The sequence below is a fragment of the Podarcis pityusensis genome (assembly GCF_964106645.2).
Source record: "Podarcis pityusensis genome assembly, chromosome: 4".
NCBI classification, from domain to species: Eukaryota; Metazoa; Chordata; class Lepidosauria; order Squamata; family Lacertidae; genus Podarcis; species Podarcis pityusensis.
In genome coordinates this window covers 3,430,007-3,452,960 of record NC_138027.1, presented here as the reverse complement: position 1 = coordinate 3,452,960, position 22,954 = coordinate 3,430,007, and the positions used below count along the sequence as shown (strand labels likewise).

Genomic DNA, 22,954 nt, shown 5'->3' with positions numbered 1-22,954 from the left:
GTCATTACACATCTTTAGGCGACAGGCAAAAACGTTCCTTTTTAACCAGGCCTTTGGCTGACTTGATCAACCTTGATCCCATACTCTTTTAAATTGTGGCGCTTTTTTGGGTGTGTGTGTATTATTGGGTTATTGCTTTTATTTTTATTTTATATGCTGTGATCTTTTTATGCCTTAGACCTCCAGGTATAGGGTGGTACATAAATTCAATAAATGAAGAATAATAAATAATAGTCCCGACAAGACCGGAATAATTGGTAATTGCTTTTGAAATTTACAATAAAGTTTTTAATTTGAGAAAATGACAGAGATTATCGGAGTGGAGAGGGAGGGAGGTGCTGGGTTTTTCGAGATCCTTGCTTCATTCTCTGCTGTCATCAGAGGAGGCCTTTGCAACTGTCAGCTCTGCAAAAGTTCCTTTCGGTACCCAAAGGTCACATTAAAAGTTGCTAAAGCCGACAAGCTCGCAAATGAGTTGTGGTGCCCAGGGCTTAATTACTTGGCCGCTGTTCTCCGCTCTCCAGTGGCCGAGTCTGGCCGGCACTAATGAGGCTGGAGCTATTAAGCATTGCTGGTAAACAAAGGAAGGATCCTGTCTCCTCTGGGCCCCACTTAACGGCGAGTGGACAAACATGTCAGCCTCGGGAGCAGGTGGCTGTGGGGAGATAACATCTGACCCCCTGTGCCCAAGGCTGGCTGGCAGGCAGCAGGTCCCCAGATGGCTGCTATGTGGAAAACAAGAGCAGTGAGCTACAACTTTTCTGCAGAAAGCTAAAAATATACACGCATCAGAATAAGAACGCTAAGAAAAGACACAAACACGAAGTGAGCTCGCTTGGTAAAAGCAAAACAGAACCATGCAGGCTGTTCATTTCAGTACAGGACACAGAAAGTTTTCCAAAGTGGTTCAGAAAAGTGAGAGAGGCAGCCCCTAAAGGCCTTTGCTAATTGCAGGCGTGATTTTCCCCCTTGTGGGCAGAGGGCCAAGGCAAGGAGGAGAGGCGATCCCTAGTGCCTTTTCCAACCTCAGGTGGAGGTGGGGCAGCTTGCAGCCTGATTTCGGCCCACACGATGGAGCCCTTTCCGCAGACAAGGGAAACAGGAGAAACTTCTTTACCTGCTTTCCCCCTTTTTCGCTGAGAAGGGCTTGAAAATCAACAATAGGGATTTTCATAAAGACACAGGCTGGACCGAAATCGTGATGGGTCCTCTGCAAGACCAAATTGTTGACCGCCCTGACTGCAAAACCCTGCAGCTTTAATTTGATTTGATATGCTTTCCCAGCGACAAATGTCAAGCTCAAAGCGGCTTGTGATAATCACAATAGCATTAAAAAACAAACAGGCATTGCAATCACTATAATATCAAAACACAGCAGCGTATACAGTGGTACCTCGGGTTATATACGCTTCAGGTTACAGACTCCGCTAACCCAGAAATAGTACCGTGGGTTAAGAACTTTGCTTCAGAATGAGAACAGAAATCGTGCTCCGGCAGCAGCAGGAGGCCCCATTAGCTAAAGTGGTACCTCAGGCTAAGAACAGTTTCAGGTTAAGAACGGACCTCCAGAATGAATTAAGTTCTTAACCAGAGGTACCACTGTATAAGTAGAGTAAACAGCAGCAACAACTTCATCACAGTGATTCATACAATTCAATAAAGGCATAGTGATTCTTGTTGCTGTTACTGGCACAACGGCCTAGATGTCCTGTTGGGGGCTTGAAAGAGTGGCACAGGTGACCCCCCTCACCTGGCCTCAAGCATCCTACAGGCTAAATCCACCTTTGCTAATTTGTTGCTCTCCAGATCGATCTCCCATTCCCCAACACCAGACAGCGGTTCAGATGGGGGCTGATGGAAGTTGTAGTACCAAACATCTGGAGGACCACAGGTTGATGAAAACTGATGCGCACACTGGGGGGAGGGGGAGAGATACTGGCGGAGGAAGAGGAGTGCGGGGGGAGGGCACCGCCCCCAGCAGCGTGATCCCGGTGGGGTGCCCCCAGGACATGTGCCAGCCCCGCCCCTGCCAGCTCTCTGCTCCCCCCCGTGCCGGAGCATAAAGCTCCGCCACTGGGGGGAGAGACCCAAAAGGGGAGGCTTGACTACTGTAATTTGTTCTACGCGGGGCTGCCCTTGGAGCTGTCCCAGAAACTCCAGCGCGTGCAGAATGCTGCAGCGAGGCTCCTCACGGGGTCTCTGCCATGGGAGCATATTCACCCAGTGCTTTTCCAGCTGCACTGGCTCCCGGTGGAGTACAGGGTCAGATTTAAGGTGCTGGTTTTGACCTTTAAAGCCCTTCACGGCCTAGGACCCTCGTACCTACAGGACCGCCTCTCCTGGTATGCCCCACGGAGAGCCTCAAGGTCCATAAATAGCAACACCCTAGAGGTCCTGGGCCCTAAGAAAGTCAGATTAGCCTCAACCAGAGCCAGGGCCTTTTCAGTGATGGCTCCAGCCTGGTGGAACGCTCTGTCTCATGAGACCAGGGTCCTGCAGGATATGATTTCTTTCCGCAGGGCCTGTAAGACAGAGTTGTTCCACCTGGCCTTTGGCTTGGAATCAACTTGATCCCCTCCCCCTCTTTCCTTTTTCCATTCTCCTTCTGTGACGGAACTCCTGCTTGGGGACTTCCCTGGCTTTTTTCTGGCCCACGTAGGACCAGTCTGGATAGTTGGCCCTGGTGAAGACTTGATGTTTTCATTCCCAAAAAGTTTTTGATTTGAATTTCTACTGAAATGAGGCTGCATTTTAATGTTGTATTTAAGTTGTATTTTAAGCAATTGTATTTATACCTGGTGTTATCCACCCTGAGCCCGGTCTTGGCTAGGGAGGGCGGGGTATAAATAAATTTTATTATTATTATTAATTGAGACAGGAGGCTTGGGGTAAGGGTATGTGAGCAAATGCTCCCATTTTACAGCTGAGGAACTGAGGCTGAGAAGAGTGACGATGCCCAAGGTGTCCTCATGGAGGATAAACTGACATCAGCTACTAGCCAGGATGACTCTGCTCCGCCTCTACAATTGGAGGCAGTAAACGCTTCTGAATTCTAGTTTCTGGAAAAGGCAGAAAGGGAGAGTTGCTCTTGTGCTCAGATCCCTCTTGTGGGTTTTGCGCAAGGGGCATCTGGTTGGCCCCTGTGAGAACAGGAAGCTGGACTAGACGAGCCTTTGGCCTGATCCAGCAAGATGTTCTAACCTCATGTGGGTGTTAGGCTATGTTTCCGTTCCACCTTAAAAGGAACAGGCATTCCTGTTGTGTGTCACATGCCTGTTTACATCCCAGCAAAGGTTGCTGGGAACTTCCGTTTGTATATTGCTTTGCCATACTGCTGTTTTGCTTGGACACGAAGGGAAGCAGACATGTTTTTCCTTTATTCCTGATGCTGAATAAACACCAGTAAATAGCGTTAAGAAGATCAATATGACTGGGAGGTAGATAACATATGGGAGTTTAATAAATAAAGAGGGGAATAAATGTAAATTGAAACCAAATGAAGAAGTTAAAGAAAATGTAAATGATTGGCTGCATTATTTTCAAATTAACGAAATGTTCAAAAAAGAGGTATTAGAAAGAGGTTTTTCTGAAAAGGAATCAAGGTTTCAACAGGAAATATTGAATAATGAAGTGAAGATTTTATCTAAAATGTATAAACTATTATTAGAGTGGTATACAAAGGATGAAGAAGTTAAATCAGTTATGATTCAATGGGCTAAAGACTTTGGATATAATATTCAATTTGATGACTGGGTAAAATTGTGGAAGGAAGGGATGAAGTTTACTGGATGTACTACAATAAAGGAAAATGTAATGAAAAGGATATATAGATGGTATGTAACACCAGTAAAATTAAGTAAGATGTACAAGGTTAGTAATGAATGTTAGAAATGTAAAGAAAAAGAAGGAACATTCTATCATATGTGGTGGGAATGCAAAAAAGTGAAATGTTTTTGGGAAATGATATATAATGAGATAAAGAAAATGTTGAAATATACATTTGTTAAAAAACCTGAAACATTTCTATTAGGAGTAGTAGGTGGTGAAATAAATAAGAAGGACTGGAAGGTGTTTTTATATGCAGTAACAGCAGCTAGAATTTTGTTGGCCCAGAAGTGGAAACAAGAAGAAATGCCTACGATGGAAGAATGGAGAATGAAATTGATGGAGTATGCAGAACTGGATAAGTTAACAGGGAGGATCCGTAACCGACGAGACCAGAGATTCACTGAGGACTGGAATAAATTTACAGAATATATTAAAAATACATGTGATAAACAGTTAACGTTTGTAAGTTTTCAAGAAGCTTTGTGAGAATGATTGATAGAAATATTGCTTAAATAATATGATAAGGTAAATAATGATATAGTGCAATATTAAATTGAGAAATGTGGAAAAAAGTGAAAATACGGAGAATTCTCAGACATGCTGATGGAAGTCCAAAAAGAAGTAGTTGGTGAGAATTGGATGTTTAATTTTGTATAAATTTATGTTGGAAAAATAAATAATTTAAAAAAAAAAAAAAAATAAACACCTGTAAATAATGCTTACACATGTCTCTGTCCGCCACTTCCGTTGTGAAGATTTATTCACTCTGCTGATAAGAACGTGCTCAGCTTCTGAACGTTTCGGAGGCTCAAGTCACTGATTGATGCCGTTCTGAGAACCGGAGTTCGCCCAGCTGCCGGCCGGTGGCTGGAGCCAGCTGGGGCCTGCCAAATGCCCCCATCTCTCTGGACGCATCCCAACAGTGGGTTCCTGGGCAGGTATAATGAGTATGGGTTGCTCGTGCGTAAGTTGCCGCCTCTCCTGGCTATGTTGCCTTGTTAAACCTTTCTGTCTGGACAGCCCTTCACTTCGTGGCTGCCTCAGTCGCTAGCAGAATCCTTCAGTGGGCGTTTCTTAAACCTTTTCCAACATAAAAGTTGTTTGACGCCAAGTCTCCTCCTACTCTTCCTGCGCAGAAGCCTTCTGCGCAGGGAGGGCGTGGGTAGCGGAGGACCCGTGCTCTCCCCGCTGGTGTCCGGTGAAGAGTCCTGGAGCCCTCTCGCCGATTCCCCCATCTGCCCCCCTTTATCCCTGGTGTTGCGCTGATTTGCTTCCCCATCTGCTGAGCTGCCTCTCTCCCTGCTGGGCCCTTCTCCAGCATCATTTGAGAGCCTTCCCTCCGCCTCTAGCTCCGATGTCAGTTCCCTGACAGCAGGCCTAGTGCTTAACTTGAATAGAGAGCTCCCCCACCGAATGAACTCAGATCTCTTCTGTCCCCTTTCATGTTGAAGATGGTCTTCATGGTCATGTGCAAATTCAGTTCCACGGAGGGATTTTGGAACAGATGAAGTGGCCTCAATCTCAGGCGGATACCCAGTGGGGGCCTCCCAGAGCCATGAGAGTATAAGAACAGAAGAGGAGCCTTTTGCAAATATTAATATTGCACGGCTTGAAGCAACTGGATGCACAAAAACTAACTCTTTTTGGAATAAAATAAAAAAATTCCTTCCAGTAGCACCTTAGAGACCAACTAAGTTTGTTATTGGTATGAGCTTTCGTGTGCATGCACACTTCTTCAGAATGAAACGTTGTTCAGATGCATTTGTTATTATACAAAGCTTTACTTGCAGAACTTCCTTCAAAACAGAACAAAAACATCAAAGAGGCAGCCAAAGAATTTCATACAATATCTTGTGCCTCTCCGGCACAGGATCAGCATCTTAGAAGAAAGAAGAGATCACCGGTCCTGAGAGATCTGCATTGGCTCCCAGTACGTTTCCGAGCACAATTCAAAGTGTTGATGTTGATCTTTAAAGCCCTAAATGGCCTCGGCCCAGTAGACCTGAAGGAGCGTCTCCACCCCCATCGTTCTGCCCAAACGCTGAGGTCCAGCTCCGAGGGCCTTCTGGCGGTTCCCTCATTGCAAAAAGTGAGGTTACAGGGAACCAGGCAGAGGGCCTTCTCGGTGGTTGCGCCCGCCCTGTGGAATGCCCTCCCATCAGATGTGAAGGAAATAAGCAGCTATCTTATCTTTAAAAGACATCTGAAGGCACCCTGGTTTAGGGAAGTTTTTAATATTTAATGCTGTATTGTTTTTAACGCTTGACTGCGAGCCTCCCAGAGTGGCTGGGGAAACTCAGCCAGATGGGCGGGGTATAAATAATAAATAAATAAATTATTATTATTATTATTCCAGGCAGACCGTGTGTGACGGAAAAAGTTTGTTTTTGCTGTGGCTGGTTGGGTCCCCAAGTATTTTCCTTTTTCTTTTCCCCATGCCAGAAAAGGCAGCCTCTGATTGGCTGAGGTTCCAGGAGGGTGAGTTGGAAAGGAGAGGATTTGGAGAGACACTGAGGGAATTTTGGAGGGGGTGCTGGGATTGAGGTTGGGAAGAGAGGTAGGAAGATGGGGAAGAGTTGTTTCTGGGTAGAAACATCCACTCTGAGGAATATATCACAAGCTAGAGAAAGGAGTCTCTGAGCTTAGCGTGGAGGACAGTGTGTGGTGTCCTGTGAGAGTAATTATGCCAGGAATTAACGGGGAAGCTGAGGCTGAGACAGGAGAAGTAGAAGCTGGAAAGAGACAGACTACTTGGGTCTCATTCCAGTCCCCCCCCAAGATAATCTGAGGTAGTTTGTGGGAATCTGTGGGACTGGTGTTCTGTGAGGTGGGTGCACTATATTTAAGTGTGAGGACGGGCCCAACAGTGCCAGGGGGAAAAGGGCCGTTGTGCCTGGAGCGCAGTTTGCCTGGAGCTCCATCCACATTCAGAGAGGCTCATTTGCATATGATGATGATGATTTGAATTTATAAAGCGCCCTAAATCTGTTAGCATTTCATGCATCCGATGCTACAGATGTGATTGATGTCAATCACATGCCTGTTTGGGAAGAGTGTGGGAACGGAAGGCAGCCTTATCTCTCTTCTGCTGTATGTACTGTTGGACTGTACATTTGCATTTACAGTCATACCGTACCTCGGGTTACAGACGCTTCAGGTTGTGTTTTTTCAGGTTACGTATCCGCCGAAACCCGGAAGTACCGGAATGGCTCACGTTCGCAACCCGAGCGTCAACTGTACTTCGTGCTGTTCTCTCTCGGAGCTGATGAGAGAGGACACCATAATTCTTTGTCGGTACATAGTGTGTAAATAAATACGTAGATTAGCTCTACGATGTCTCACGCTTCTTGCTGTGTAATGCTAGATTATTAGTGTGCATATACCATTTGGTATATGTTGCTGAGTGCACTGGAGAAGAAGGGCAATACCTTTTCCAGAGCTGCGCATACCAGAGGACGCTCGGACAGCGGGGGCTGCAGGAACACCCCAGGACGTTTCCCAACAAAACCTGGAGGTCTCAGGGCGATTCACAGGATAAAATCAAGATATAAAACCACAAAATACCGTATTTTTCGCCCTATAGGACGCACTTTTCCCCCTCCAAAAATGAAGGGGAAATGTGTGTGCGTCCTATGGGGCGAATGCAGGCTTTCGCTGAAGCCTGGAGAGCGAGAGAGGTCGGTGCGCACCGACGCCTCTCGCTTTCCAGGCTTCAAGAGAGCCCCACTGCCAGCCCCACAAGCTGGGGGGACAGCGGGGAGGCGCAGCGCGCCATCCCGCTGTCTCCCCACGTCCTTTGGAGGCTGGCGGCGGGGAGTAGCCTGCTTCTTCCCGCCGCCAGCCCCGCAAGCTCGGGGACAGCGGGGAGGCGCAGCACGCCCAGGCTTAGCTTCAGCCGTGGGAGCCCGGCGCTGGGCTCCCATGGCTTGCGGACAGCCCTGTGCCTGGGGGGGAAATAAATTTTTTCCCCTTTATTTCCCCCCCCCCCAAAATTAGGTGCTTCCTATGGGCCAGTGCGTCCTATAGGGCGAAAAATACGGTACATAATAAAATAACAACAACCCAATAGCCTCCTCCCCAAAAGCACATTTTAAAAGGACATAGGATGTCAATCAAATCAACCAAAGGACTGGTTAAAGAGGAACGTTTTTGCCTGGTGCCTAAAGGTGTATAATGAAGGTGCCAGGCAAACTTCCCAGGGGAGAGCATTCCACAGAAGGGGAGCCACTGCAGAAAAGGCCCCGTTCTCGTGTTGCCACCCTCCGGACCTCTCGAGGAGGAGGCACATGGAAGAGGGCCTCAGAAGATGATCTCAGGGACCGAGAGAGCCAGTGTACAGCTTCTGGGTCATGTGGCCAGCATGACTAAGCTGCTTCTGGGGAACCAGAGCAGCACACGGAAACGCCATTTACCTTCCTGCCAGAGCGGTACCTATTTATCTACTTGCACTTTGACGTGCTTTCGAACTGCTAGGTTGGCAGGAGCAGGGACCGAGCAATGGGAGCTCACCCCGTCGTGGGGATTCGAACCTCCGACCTTCTGATCGGAGAGCCCTAGGCTCCGTGGTTTAACCCACAGTGCCACCCCTGCCCTTTACAACTCTACAATTCTATGATTCTACACACCACAATACCCTGAATTGGTTTTTTGGGGGGGAGGGGATGTGCCTGAAAGGTACATAGCCAAAATAAAGAAGACAGTTTTTACACAGGCTTTCCATTTTCAATATTTGTAGTCCTTGCTTGGTGCTTTGAGGTTTTTTTTTATATATATATAAATAGTATTTATTAAGGTTTTAAGTTTACAAAAATGCAAAAGGAAAAAACACCAAATTAAACAATAGCAAAACAACACATCACAATAAAAAAACAGAAAAATAGAAAAAATTAAAAACAAATAAAAACAAACAAAACAAAACAACAAAACAAATCGAGCCTTCCCATAACTTATCTTTCATTTGCTTGTTTCCCTGTCCTCCTCACACCTCCCTTTTTTGTATTCTAAGTCAATTATCCATATCAGCAAATCCTTTCCCTCTCTTCAAAATTTTTATCCTGAAAATTTATCTTGATCTTAATATAAGTTTACTTTCCCTCTTTTCACCAATTAACAGTCTATTTTTCTTAAATCTTTGATACATTTTTGCTAAAATCACATAGATTCATTCCAACATCATTCTAACATTCATTAATTTTACAATGTTTCTGTAAATAGTCTTTAAATTTCTTCCAATCTTCCTCCACCGACTCTTCTCCCTGGTCTCGGATTCTGCCAGTCATTTCCGCCAGTTCCATATAGTCTATCACTTTCATCTGCCATTCTTCCAGAGTGGGTAGATCTTGTGTCTTCCAGTACTTTGCAATAAGTATTCTTGCTGCTGTTGTGGCATACATAAAGAAAGTTCTGTCCTTCTTTGGCACCAATTGGCCGACCATGCCCAGGAGAAAGGCCTCTGGTTTCTTCAAAAAGGTATATTTAAATACCTTTTTCATTTCGATATAGATCATCTCCCAGAGAGCCTTAATCCTTGGGCATGTCCACCAAAAGTGAAAGAATGTACCTTCCGTCTCTTTACATTCCCAGCATTTATTATCGGGCAAGTGATAAATTTTCGCAAGCTTGACTGGTGTCATGTACCACCTGTATATCATTTTCATTATATTCTCTCTTAAGGCATTACATGCTGTGAACTTCATACCTGTGGTCCATAACTGTTCCCAGTCAGCCATCATAATGTTATGTCCAACATCTTGTGCCCATTTAATCATAGCAGATTTCACCGTTTCATCCTGAGTATTCCATTTCAACAGCAAATTATACATTCTTGACAAATTCTTAGTTTTGGAGTCTAACAGTTCTGTTTCCAATTTTGATTTTTCCACCTGGAAGCCAATTTTTTTATCCAAATTATATGCCTCCATTATCTGATAATAATGAAGCCAATCTCGCACTCTATTTTTTAATTTTTCAAAACTCTGCAGTTTTAATCTGTCTCCCTCTTGTTCCAAAATTTCCCAATATTTCGGCCAATTAGCCTCCATATTGAGCTTTTTCTGAGCCTTCGCTTCCATTGGTGACAGCCACCTTGGGGTTTTATTCTCAAGCAAATCCTTATATCTTATCCAAACATTAAACAGTGCTTTCCTGACAATATGGTTTTTAAACGCTTTATGTGCTTTGACCTTATCATACCACAGATATGCATGCCACCGCTTGGTGCTTTGAGCTTTGGCAGCCAAAGAGCCACTTAATTGTCCCAGGCCCCAATTGGGTTGGGAGATCCCTCAAGGTCTCCGAAATACGCAGCATAAATACCTCACCAAATGGCCAAAGCCAGCATTTGCTTAGGAAGACCCATTGCTGGCTCAATAATTTGGTAAGTTGAACCTCAGGATAGCCCTGTTGTGAGGCACCTTTCTCAGGAAGTAGGATTTTGGGTGTCAGTAAGGCAAGAAATGGTTAGCTATTTGATTTATTATTACTGTATATTTTTTTTACTGTCAGAGTGGAGGAGAGGTTTTGGTTGGGTTTTCTGCTTCTGCCCAAATAACCTGACTGGTAATGAGTACTTTGAACTGGGTGGGAGGGCCAAAATGTATTGGGTTATACTTGCTGCATTTTTTTTAAAAAAATAGCTACTACGCTCCACAGAATGAAGCATTTGAATCTGCAGTGGTGAACCAATTGTGGATTGTTTCTGACAGCAGAAAGCACAGTGTTCCACACAGCACTTCCAAACACTTTAAAACTGGTCTGGAGTCCCCGAAATTTCATTGCAGCTCAGAACTTGGTAGCCGTGGTGCAGGAAAGCTGGCAAGAGGAGATCTTTGCCCCCAGGCAGAACAGCTCTGGAAGACAGCTTGCTGCAAGGAGTTGCTTAGGCTCAGAGAATTTGGGTTCTGGATGTGATATATATATATATATATATATATTCATAAGTTTTTGGGTGAGATCATTGGCTGATCCAGACCAATGTCTGTCTGAAAGTAACTCTTCAAGATCTCCAGAACCAGGCGATTTCTTGAAGAAGATTGTAGTGATTGTACCAGTGTGGTGTAGTGGTTAAGAGCAGTGGACTCATAATCTGGGGAACCGGGTTTGCGTCTCCGCTCCTCCACATGCAGCTGCTGGGTGACCTTGGGCCAGTCACACTTCTTTGAAGTCTCTCAGTCTCCCTCACCTCACAGAGTGTTTGTTGTGGGGGAGGAAGGGAAAGGAGATTGTTAGCCGCTTTGAGACTCCTTAAGGGGAGTGAAAGGTGGGATATCAAGTCCAAACTCTTCTTATTCTCTTCTTGGGGTGGGGAACTTGCAACCCACTCAGTCATAGAATAATAGAATTATAGAGTTGGAAGGGACTTCAAGGGTCATTTAGTCCAAGCCTCTGAAATGTAGGAGTCACAGCTAAAGCACCCATGGCAGATGGTCATCCATTGATGCTTTCTTCTTCTTCTTCTTCTTCTTCTCCTCTCAGACTTCACATGGCTTTCTGCTCCCACAGGGCAAAATGGCTCCCCTCTTTCCACACAACCTGGGTTCAGAAGACCCTCTGGACCAGCACTTGCGATGATGCTCTTTCCAGGACAAGGGTGAGGCTGCAGGTAAACTCAGCTGTGAAGAAACTCTTCCATCGCTCTGTTCCCTGCCCATTCTTCTGTTCGTTCCAGGTGCCTTTATTTATTTACTTGAAATAATTCTAAGCAGTCCTCCCTTGCAAATGACCCGAGGCCAGGGTACCACAAACAGTTTAAAACCATGCCAGGCATTCATAAATGCAGCAATTCAATAAAACGAGAGCAGATAAAATAAATGGTTGGATCAACAGCCTACAGAACACACATTTTAGCACTCAGTTTGCACACGAACACCCTGTAACTGCCAGGGCATTCCCTAAATAGGATATGCCACCATAGAGAAGGCCTTTTCCCATGTCAAGTTTGCGGTATATTTGGGTTATGTACAAACTTGCATTTGTGAAAACAGTTAATGAAGGAAAGCAGATTTTATCTTCAGCTATGGGTGCTCCTGAAATTCCCTTTCAAATCCCCCATCCCTCCATTGCAGCGGGTTGGGCGAGAAGAACCTTGGGGTCCCTTCCAATGTTACAGTTCTATGATTCCATTGAAAAGCTTGTAAACACCAGGGAAACATTTTGTAAGGTGGTGGACTCTCCTTCCTTGGAGGTTTTTAAGCAGAGGTTGGATGGCCACCTGTCATGGATGCTTTAGCTGAGATTCCTGCATTGCAGGGGGTTGGACTAGATGATCCTTGGGGTCTCTCCCAACTCTACAATTCTGGGATTTTATGCCTTCAGTTGCTTCTAGAATACTACAAATAGTGGGTACCTCCCACATCTCAGCAGGTCCAATTGTTCCACAGAACATTGGCAGCCTGACCTGCTCTGCTCTTGAGAGGACACCTGAAATTTCAGGGTCTTCAAAGAGAAAATGCATTAAGTACCATAATAGGAATTATCCTCTGATTTGTTTCCAGTCACATGGTATGATGGTCCCTCCCGTGGCGCATTGGTAAGATGCTGGCCTTCTACAATGCCTGTGTCAGCCCGTCCACCTTCTCCCTCACGGGCATCCCTCAGCTGGAAGCTGCCCATGTCTGGATCTCCATCCCTTTCTGCTCCATGTACGTCATGGCCGTGGTGGGCAACTGCACCATCCTCTTCATCATCCGGGCCGAGCCCAACCTCCACGAGCCCATGTACCTCTTCCTCTCCATGTTGGCTGTCATCGACTTGGTCCTCTCCTCTTCCACCATGCCCAAGCTGCTCAGCATCTTCTGGTTGGGCAACAAGGACATTGCCTTCCACTCCTGCCTCCTCCAGATGTTTGTCATCCACTCTTTTGCCACCATTGAATCTGGGATCTTCCTGGCGATGGCTTTTGACCGCTACGTGGCCATATGCACCCCCTTGAGGCACAGGACCATCCTGACCCAATCGGTGGTAGCCAAGATCGGGCTGGCCGCTGTTCTGCGGGGCTTCCTATACATCGCTCCACTGCCTCTTCTCGCCCATCGATACACCTACTACCACACCAACATCATTGCACACTCCTATTGTGAGCACATGGCTGTGGTGATGCTCTCCTGCGAGGACATCTCTATCAGCAACATCTACGGCATGGCCATTGGCTTCCTGGTCCTCATTGTTGACTCCCTGTGCATCGGGGTGTCCTACATTCTCATCTTCCGGGCAGTGATGAGCCTGTCCACCACGGAGGCCCGCCTTAAGACCTTCAGCACTTGCACCTCACACATCACCGCCATCTTGGCCTTTTACATCCCCATAGCAGTTTCATCTTTGACTCACCGATTTGGGCACAATGTGGCTCCTGCAGCTCACATCCTCCTGGCCAACTTCTATCTCATCTTCCCTCCCGTCTTGAATCCCATTGTGTATGCCGTCCGGACAAAAGAGATCCAAAGGAAACTGGCTAAGATGCTGTCTTGGTCCCGGAGACGAGCTAAAGGCCTGATGTGAGCCTCAGGGTGATTTGTGGCTCAAATCAAATGCAAGGAGAAAGCTCATCTGTAGAGTTTCTGAACTAGCTCTAGAGGGGGAGTCTCTTACCAATACCACTTGCATATACTAAGAATCAGTCATAGAATATAAAAGGCTGACCCACATTATTGATGTTAAGTATAATTGCTTAATTGGCACTGATATGAAGAATCATAGAATCATAGAGTTGGAAGAGACCACAAGGGCCATCGAGTCCAACCCCCTGCCAAGCAGGAAACACCATCAGAGCACTCCTGACATATGGTTGTCAAGCCTCTGCTTAAAGACCTCCAAAGAAGGAGACTCCACCACACTCCTTGGCAGCAAATTCCACTGTCGAACAGCTCTTACTGTCAGGAAGTTCTTCCTAATGTTTAGGTGGAATCTTCTTTCTTGTAGTTTGGATCCATTGCTCCGTGTCCGCTTCTCTGGAGCAGCAGAAAACAACCTTTCTCCCTCCTCTATGTGACATCCTTTTATATATTTGAACATGGCTATCATATCACCCCTTAACCTCCTCTTCTCCAGGCTAAACATGCCCAGCTCCCTTAGCCGTTCCTCATAAGGCATCGTTTCCAGGCCTTTGACCATTTTGGTTGCCCTCCTCTGGACACGTTCCAGTTTGTCAGTGTCCTTCTTGAACTGTGGTGCCCAGAACTGGACACAGTACTCCAGGTGAGGTCTGACCAGAGCAGAACACAGTGGCACTATTACTTCCCTTGATCTAGATGCTATACTCCTATTGAAGCAGCCCAGAATTGCATTGGCTTTTTTAGCTGCCGCGTCACACTGTTGGCTCATGTCAAGTTTGTGGTCAACCAAGACTCCTAGATCCTTTTCACATGTACTGCTCTCAAGCCAGGTGTCCCCCATCTTGTATTTGTGCCTCTCATTTTTTTTGCCCAAGTGCAATACTTTACATTTCTCCCTGTTAAAATTCATCTTGTTTGTTTTGGCCCAGTTCTCTAATCTGTCAAGGTCGTTTTGAAGTGTGATCCTGTCCTCTGGGGTGTTAGCCACCCCTCCCAGTTTGGTGTTGTCAGGGGTTCAGGAGCAGAGGCAAGTGCAAGGGAGGAAACAGAGAGCGAGGGGGAGGAGGCAGAAGAAAAGATGAGTGATGACGACGACCCGAGATCTCCGAGTCTTTCCAGTGAATCAGAAGATTCACAGAAAGGAGCACCAGTGGCCAGGGCAAGGGGGGAGCCTAGGGGGACACCCCAGGAAGATAGAGCCAGAGGGGACTCAGAGGGGAGCAGTTGTAAATCGGGACCAGCGTCACCGCCAGAGAGCAGGGAAGAGGAAGGGCGCCAGGGGTCAAGCGCTGGCAGCTCACAACAGGGGGGAGGGCACGAGTCAGGAGTGGCCACACCTCCATCGGGGAGCGAAGAAACGGTCAGACGGAAGGTGGAAGGTTGGGCGCGCGCACCAAGTTCAAATGCACAGGAAGGTGGCGCAGTAGGCAGCCCGGAAAGGGAGCCAGGTCCTAAAGCCCGCCGAAAGGAGGGAGAAGAGTCAGGGGGGTCAGCGTCAGCGTCAGAGGAATCCCGGAAGGAAGAGACCCCGGGGGGCAGAGGGACCCAGAGAAGAACAGTCAGGCGGAAAAGGTGGAGCAAGGCTAGGATATTAAGTTGGTGTACAAAGGGCGGAGACTCAGATGGAGCTTCGCCGATCTAACCATGAGACGTAGAGTTGCACGCAGCAGCTTGAGAATGGAAACTGTAACTCAATAAAGACTTTTATTTAATGATCGCTGGCTAGCGTGATCCTCTGTGAGCTAGGATCTGGAAGCAGCTCTGACAGGTGTCATCTGCAAATTTGATCAGGATGCCCTTGAGTCCATCATCCAAGTCATTGATAAAGATGTTGAATAAGACCGGGCCCAAGACAGAACCCTGTGGCACCCCACTAGTCACTCTTCTCCAGGATGAAGAGGAACCATTGATGAGCACCCTTTGGGTTTGGTCAGTCAGCCAGAATACTAATGTGTTTTGCTGAAAGGGTTTAAGTGGGAGATTCCACTGAAGCTATAGAACAGCAAGAAGTGGTCTCTGACCTCCTTGATGGATTGATAATTAACAATTGCTGTTTTCTGCTAGCTAACACATGCGTGTTTAACCTTAGATCAGATTTATTTTATTTCTAAGAAGATGAACCTGTGCTGGACCTGCACAATATATTGTATGGAAATATTTGGATGTATCTTTGATGTTTTTCTTCTGTTTTGAAGAAAGTTCTGCAAGCAAAGGTTTGAACACTTTAATGAGTTTGGGCAATGCCTCATTCCAAAGGAGTCGGTTTTTATGCATCCAGTCGCTTCAAACTGTGCAATATTAATATCTGCAATAAATGTTCCCTGCCTTCCCTGCCATGCTTAAATGCACATACAGTATGTTGTGTGTTACCTCATTCACATGTGACTCCCCTGGGCCTCCAGTTTGGCGTGGTAATTTTGGAACGTAAAATCCTTCATTACCCATATCGCCTTCCTCTTTACTTGGTCCCAGCTGCATTTGACCTCACTATCGTTTACAGCGGTGAGGAGTTTGTGTGTGCAGCAGGTTTTCTATTAGCATACTCCTTGTCAAAGGGTTATTGGTCAGTTAATAAAGGAGAAACTCAATAAACTGAAGCTCAGTCCAAATAAGACTGAGATACTACTATTGTCCAGTGGTTCTCTAGACAGGATGAGTGGGAGGCGGTCTGCTCTTGATGGGGATATGTTCCCTCTGAAGAAGCAAGTCCATAGCTTTGGGGTACTTCTGGATCCATCACTGTTGCGTGAAGTTCATGTGGCCTCCTGGGGGAAATATCCTCTTCTAACTTCCAGCCAAACGATCCACTCTATCTACTCTTTTGCTAGCTCAACAAACACATTTAGGAAGCCATATAATGTTAACCAGCCAAAGGCATGGCTAATAAGAAATGTTTTTGCCTGTTGCCTAAAGATATGCAACGAAGGCACCAGCTGAGAACTTGCCCTGTTCTTGTGTTGCCACCCACCGGACGTCTCACAGAGGAGGCACATGAAGAAGAGCCTCATATGGAGAAAGGCGGTCCTTGAGGTATTGTGGTTCTGAGCCATTTAAGTCTTATTCAATGTTCATTGAGTATCTGCCATCACCAGGAGTAGCCCAAGCAATTTTGCTGCCCAACACAAAGGACAAGAAGATGCATTGCCTATTCTGTGCACAAAATTGGACCAGAGTAGTAGTTGACTCTTACTTGACCACTGGAATAGGACAGTCCTTCACTGACCCCAAGAGTAACAGGCTAGCTTAGGGGCTGCAGGGAGACCACATGGCACACATTTGTAGCCACTTTCTGCCCCTCAGAATTTGTTGCCTGAGGCAACTGCTTCATGCTTGAGCCGGCCCTGGTCATTGTCTAAGCTCCCTGCAAACAAATCAGGCTAGATGCTCATTAAACAGATTGCTGATTCCAAGGAATAAGGAATCAGGTTTGCTGCACTTGACCTCTGGTGAGCTGTTGAACAAAGCCTGTGCTTTTCTGTGTCTGTTTGGGATCCAGAGAGCTGAAGGAGGCCTCTACTGAAACCTCCATCTGCCCACAGGCTTTGGTCATCTTCGGAGACCGCTATTGGGGAACACCTATCGCCTTCTGAGAGACATAAGCTCTCCTCTTCAGAATCCTGGGCCAGCAAGGCAACAGCATCTCTCAGGTTGATCCTTGAGGTTGTTGAGGAGCAAAGAGGGGGTCCTGCTGGAGCTGTGAGCTCACTAACCATTGGAAGCATAGTTTAAGTATAGCTTCTTAAGTCTCTCTCTCTCTCTCTCTCTCTCTCTCTCTCTCTCTCTCTCTCTTATTTCCTTCCTTCCTTCCTTCCTTCCTTCCTTCCTTCCTTCCTTCCTTCCTTCGTTTCCCCCTTCTCTCTCTCTCTTTTGCATCTGGATTAATGTTTTAGTTTGGACAAAAGAAGAAGAAGACATTTGACAATAAAGTATAGTCTATCATAGGGGATGGAGCTTATTTACTTAGTGAATAATAGCACACCTGAGTCTTTTGAACTGTTGTTTTATTATTTATTGTTACTATTATTTATTAAATTTGTATACTGCCCTATATCTGCAGTTCCTCCTAGCTTACTATTGTGTTTTGTGAGATACAGTGCTATTTTTCTATAAAAAGAGGTGCTGGAACTCAACATGAATGCTTCTCTTGTTCTCTTTTAATGGCAATGGCGGCCATCTGAGAGGTGCCATAACTGAGTTCTGGCAAGTTCTGGCTGAGAAAAAGCCCCGGTGAGATAAGTTTGAATTGAAGAGGATGTAAACCTTAATTTTGGGAAGACCATTTATCTTTATCTCTGTAGTTCCCGAATCATAAATGTACTGTAAAGGAGATGCTCCTTGTCTGTTTACAGGGGGTGAAGGTGGTGATGATGGAATCTGTGTGTGTAAACAGGGTAGGACAATTGGAGGGAGGAGTTTGGACGTGATATCCTGCCTTTCACTCCCCTTCAGGAGTCTCGAAGCGGCTAACATTCTCCTTTCCCTTCCTCCCCCACAACAAACACTCTGTGAGGTAAGTGGGGCTGAGAGACTTCAAAGAAGTGTGACTGGCCGAAGGTCACCCAGCAGCTGCAGGTGGAGGAGCGGAGACGCGAACCTGGTTCACCAGATTACGAGACTACCGCTTTTAACCACTACACCATGGAGGCGGTTTGCATGCAGGGTGGGTTGCATGAAAGGAGCGGGGAAGACGCATGGGCATGTGGGTGGTGGTGAAATTGGGTGCGAAGCAGAACTGCAGAACAGAAGAGAGAAACGGCTTCAGAAATGATGGTGAAAAGCGATCTCTGTAGTCCCATGGCATGGGAAGGGGAAGTTCTAGCGAGTTAATGTGGGGGGAATGGCAGAGGGGTTGATGAGCAGAGGGAGGAAGAGTTCAGCCTGTCAATGGAAAATATTTTTTCCTCCCATGGAAAAATCTTCTCTTGCTCCATCCCAGGCTTGCTCACCCAAGAGAACCCTTGAAGAAGGAAAATACTTTGCACAGAGCCTCACGCACCTGCTTTGTCCGGATGCTGTAAATGATGGGGTTCAGCATGGGAGGGAGGCTGAGATACAGATCAGCCAACAGGACCTGCACGTGTGGTGGCACCGCCTGGGGAAAGCACTGGATGTAAATGGAGGCCAAACCTGGGAGGTAATAGAGCACCATCACACAGATGTGGGAGCTGCAGGTGCTGAAGGACTTGAGCCGCTCGGTTTTCTCGGCAAGTTTCCCCACAACCCTGAGAATCAGTCTGTAAGACAAGGCGATGAAGGCTGTGTCGGTCCCCACAATGAGGGTGGTCCCCACCAAGTTGTAGGTGCTGCTTGCAGAATAATCTGCACAGGCCAATTTCATGACCACCATGTGCTCGCAGTAGGAATGAGATATCACTTTGGAAGCACAGTATGGCAGGCGCCTCAACATCCAGGTCAAAGGCACCATGAAGAGGATCCCTCTTGCCAGAATGGCCAGCCCTATCTGCACGACCCTTTGGGATGTCAAGATAGTCTCATATCTTAGCGGGTGGCAGATGGCGACGTACCGGTCAAAGGCCATGGCCAGCAAGACTCCTGATTCCACAGCTGTGGTGGCGTGGATGAGGAACATCTGGGTGAAGCAAGCATCAAAGCTAATCTCTTGAGAGCCCATCCAGAAGATGCCAAGCATCTTGGGGACCACAGATGTGGCCATGACCAGGTCAATCATTGCCAACATGGCCAGGAAGTAGAACATGGGATGGTGCAAGGTGTGAGCCAGGAGGATTGTCAGGAGGAGGACGCAGTTTCCTGCAAGCGCCATCAAGTACATTGAGCAGAAAAGGGCGCCCATCCAGGAGTGGGCACTTTCTAGCCCAGGGATGCCAACTAAGAAGAAGGCAGAGGAGCTGGAGTTGAACTTGTCTGGATCCATGAAGCTGAGCGTGGTGTTCTAGTTTAACGAAAAATGAAATCCCAAGAAAGAGAATTTGCGTTTAAGGTTGGCTTCACAAAAGGGAAGCAACGCTGTTTCCTCCTCTTTCCCTGTAGAAGGTTTCCTACTGACACCTTCTCTCTCTACAACCCCAAGGGTCCCGGAGGATCAGTTGCTGGCTAGGGCTGAGTTCTAGGAGAGCCCTAGTAGTTCTGCTTCACTCACCAGTACACAAGTCAATCAGTGAGTGGAACTCGAGCACCTTCAAACAAATACACCAGTATTCCCCAACCTGGTGCCCTTCAGATGCCCATGCTGGCTGGGGACGGTGGGAATTGAAAGCCAGCACATCTGGAATATAAGAAGAGCCTACAGGATCAGGCCAGTGGCCCAACTAGCCCAACATCTTGTTCTCACAGTGGCCGACTAGTTGCCCCAATGAGAAACCAGCAAGCAGCCCTCTTCCCTCCTGGTAGCCGTTAATAGTCTTATCCTCCATGAATTCATCCAATTCTCTTTTAAAGCCATCCAAGTTTGTGGCCTCCGGTGGGAGTGAGTTCCATTGTTTAACTCTTTGCTGCGTGAAGAAGTCCCTTCTTTTCTCTATCCTGAATCTTCCAACGCTCAGCTTCCTTGGATGTCCACAAGTTCTGGTGCTATGATTGAGGGAGAAAAGCTTTTCTTTATCCACTTTCTCCAGGCAATGCATAATTTTATAAACTTCTATCATGTCAGCTCTTGCTTGCCTTTTCTCTAAACTAAAAAGTCCCAAATGCTGCAACCATTCTTCACAGGGCAAGTCACTCTACCCCCTTGATCATTTTGGCTACCCTTTATTGAACCTTTCTCAACTCTACAATATCCTTTTTGGGGTGAGGTGGCCAAAACCGTACACAGTATTCCAAATGCAGCCACACCATATATTTGTGTAACAGCAATATGATGCCGGCAGTTTCATTTTGAATGCCTTTCCTAGTGATCCCTAGCATGGAATCTGCCTTTTTCAGAGCCATCATCCATTGTGTCTACATCTTCCTTGAGATATCTTCTATGACCTCAAGGTCTCTCTCCTGGCCTGTCACCTCCAGTTCAGACCACATGAGCACAAAAGTGAAATTAAGGGTTTCTTTCTTTCTCTTTCTTTTGCTGCAATATGCACCAATATTTACACTTACTTACATTGAACTAAAATAAAAAAAATCCTTCCAGTAGCACCTTTAAGACCAACTAAGTTAGTTCTTGGTATGAGCTTTCGTGTGCAAGCACACTTCTTCAGATACACTGTGTATCTGAAGAAGTGTGCTTGCACACGAAAGCTCATACCAAGAACTAACTTAGTTGGTCTTAAAGGTGCTACTGGAAGGATTTTTTTTATTTTGACTATGGCAGACCAACACGGCTACCTATCTGTTACATTGAACTGCATTTGCCATTTTACTGCCCATTCACTCAGTTTGGAGAGGTTCTTTTGGAGCTCATCGCAATCTCATTCTATTTTAACAACTCTGAATAATGTATTATCGTCAGGAAAGTTGACCACCTCACTGCTCACTCCCGACTCTAGACCGTTTATGAACAAGTTAGGAAGCAGAGGTCCCAGTACTAATTGAAGTAGGACTCCACTTTCTACTTCTCTCTGTCCATTCAATCCTACTCTTTGCTTCCAGCAACTTAACCAACTTCTGATCCACAAGAGGACTTCTCTAATTCGGTGACTGCTCAGCTTACTCTTTGGTGAGGCACTTTGTTATTTATTATTTATTACTTAAATTTCTACGCCACCTTTCATCTGAGGATCACAGGGCAGTTTACAATATAAAGGGACAAAAGTACATAAAACAACAAACAAACAAACAAACAAACAAACAAACAAACAACAACAACAACAACATTTATACCCTTCCCATCTAGCTAGGTTTCACCAGCCACTCTGGGCAGCTTCCAGCAAAACATAAAAATAATAAAATGTCTAACATTCAAAACTTCCTGATACAGGGCTGCCTGTTGTGTAATTCTTTATCTCCTTGACATCTGATGGGAGGGCGTTCCGCAGGGAGGGCGCCACCACCGAGAAGGCCCTCTAACAAACAAGACAATGTACTTTGCTTAAAGCTTCCTCATCCACTGAGCTTGAATTACGCATATCCCTATGTGCATTTGAAGGTCACATAGCTCATCTCAACTAGGGCCAGGGCCTTTTCAGAACTTTCCCCGACCTGGTGGAACGCTCTGTCATGGGAGACCAGGGCCCTGCGGGACTTGACATCTTTCTGCAGGGCCTGAAAGACAGAGCTGTTCCACCTGGCCTTTGGTTTGGACTCAGTCTGACCCTTATGTTTCCCTCCCCTTATGGTCTTGATTTATCAGCTACTTTAAAATGAGGCTGCATTTCAAATTGCATTTTAAATTGGTCCCCCCCCATTATGTTTTTACTGTAATTTTATTGGTGTTAGCCGCCCTGAGCCCAGCTCTGGCTGGGGAGGGTGGGGTATAAATAATATGTATTATTATTATTATTATTATTATCATCTGTAAGCTGCTCTTTAACGCCAGACCTACCTGAGTCAGATCCAGATCAGGTGAAGGCATAACTGCAAAGCAGACCTTGTTCTCTGCTTGCAACTGGCAATAGGGAGCCATGCCAAGAAGACCCCATCATGCAAAATTACATTTCCCTCCTTGCTTTATATGAACTCCAGGAAAACCACAAGGGCTGAACACTTTTGTCTTGTCAGGAGCACAGATGATAAACAGACACTCAGCTGAATATGCTGTGTGTCTCCCTGTCTAGTCTACCTGCAGTTCTGACCCCCAGCAGCCCTTTCCTGAGGTGTGTCTTCTAGGTGGCAACAGCTGAGTTGCATGAGGTCATATGAGCATCCTCTAGGACTAGCACACAGATTGCAACTGTGACCTGATTTTTTGTCCTTCTCCAGGAATGCATCATCTGCATGCAAAGCCATTGCATTCAGCTGAGGTGCTATAAGGGTATTTATTACCTGCTCGATCCCCAAACTCATCCTCTTCAGGGAGGGGAGCAAGGAGAAAGGATTTCCTGTGGTGTGAGGGAGAAGCACCACCTTGGGACCACAACACCTTCTGTCCTGGGTTTTTTTTTTTTAATAGCAGTATTTATAACCCACTCATTATTGAATGTTTTCAATCCCAGAGTGGGGTTGTTGTTGTTGTCGAGTCGTTTAGCTGTGTCCAACTTTTCGTGACCCCCTGGCCAGAGCACGCCAGGCACTTCTGTCTTCCACTGCCTCCCGCAGTTTGGTCAAACTCATGCTGGTAGCTTTGAGAGCACTGTCCAACCATCTCATCCTCTGTCGTCCCCTTCTCCTTGTGCCCTTCATCTTTCCCAACATCAGGGTCTTTTCCAGGGAGTCTTCTCTTCCAGAGTGGGGTACAAAGTAATAAAAAGAAACAGAGAAAAACTATATACAAAAATTACAAAATCGTATCAACAGGACCCATAAACAACTAAACAATTCTATCATAAGGCAAACTAGCAGAATTACAACATACAGAATAACAAAATATGGGCCTCAAGGCAAGATGTGTTGCTGATGCCCCCACCACACCCCTGATTCAGGCCCTGGATCTGTGGGGTGGGAGGAGACCAGTGGCATCTCCTGCACCCTGTAAAGCATGGTGGCCTCATTGGTGAACCAGCCATGTGCAG

The 22,954-nt window shown here is 46.3% G+C and overlaps 2 protein-coding genes across 2 annotated transcripts; one reads left to right on the top strand and one right to left on the bottom strand.

The window, feature by feature from the left end:
* Positions 1 to 12,360: 12,360 nt before the first annotated feature.
* LOC308475282 (olfactory receptor 52M1-like) lies at positions 12,361 to 13,323 on the top strand (the record flags this gene model as incomplete). The annotated part of the gene is made up of 1 exon (XM_081002342.1): positions 12,361 to 13,323. The coding sequence occupies one exon, from the start codon at positions 12,361 to 12,363 to the stop codon at positions 13,321 to 13,323; it is 963 nt and encodes a 320-aa protein (XP_080858468.1).
* A 4,995-nt stretch (positions 13,324 to 18,318) lies between these two features.
* LOC308476348 (olfactory receptor 52I1-like) lies at positions 18,319 to 21,909 on the bottom strand (the record flags this gene model as incomplete). Its single annotated transcript, XM_081003890.1, has 2 exons — positions 18,319 to 19,287; positions 21,829 to 21,909. The coding sequence occupies 2 exons, from the start codon at positions 21,907 to 21,909 to the stop codon at positions 18,319 to 18,321; spliced, it is 1,050 nt and encodes a 349-aa protein (XP_080860016.1).
* Between the last annotated feature and the right edge of the window lie 1,045 nt (positions 21,910 to 22,954).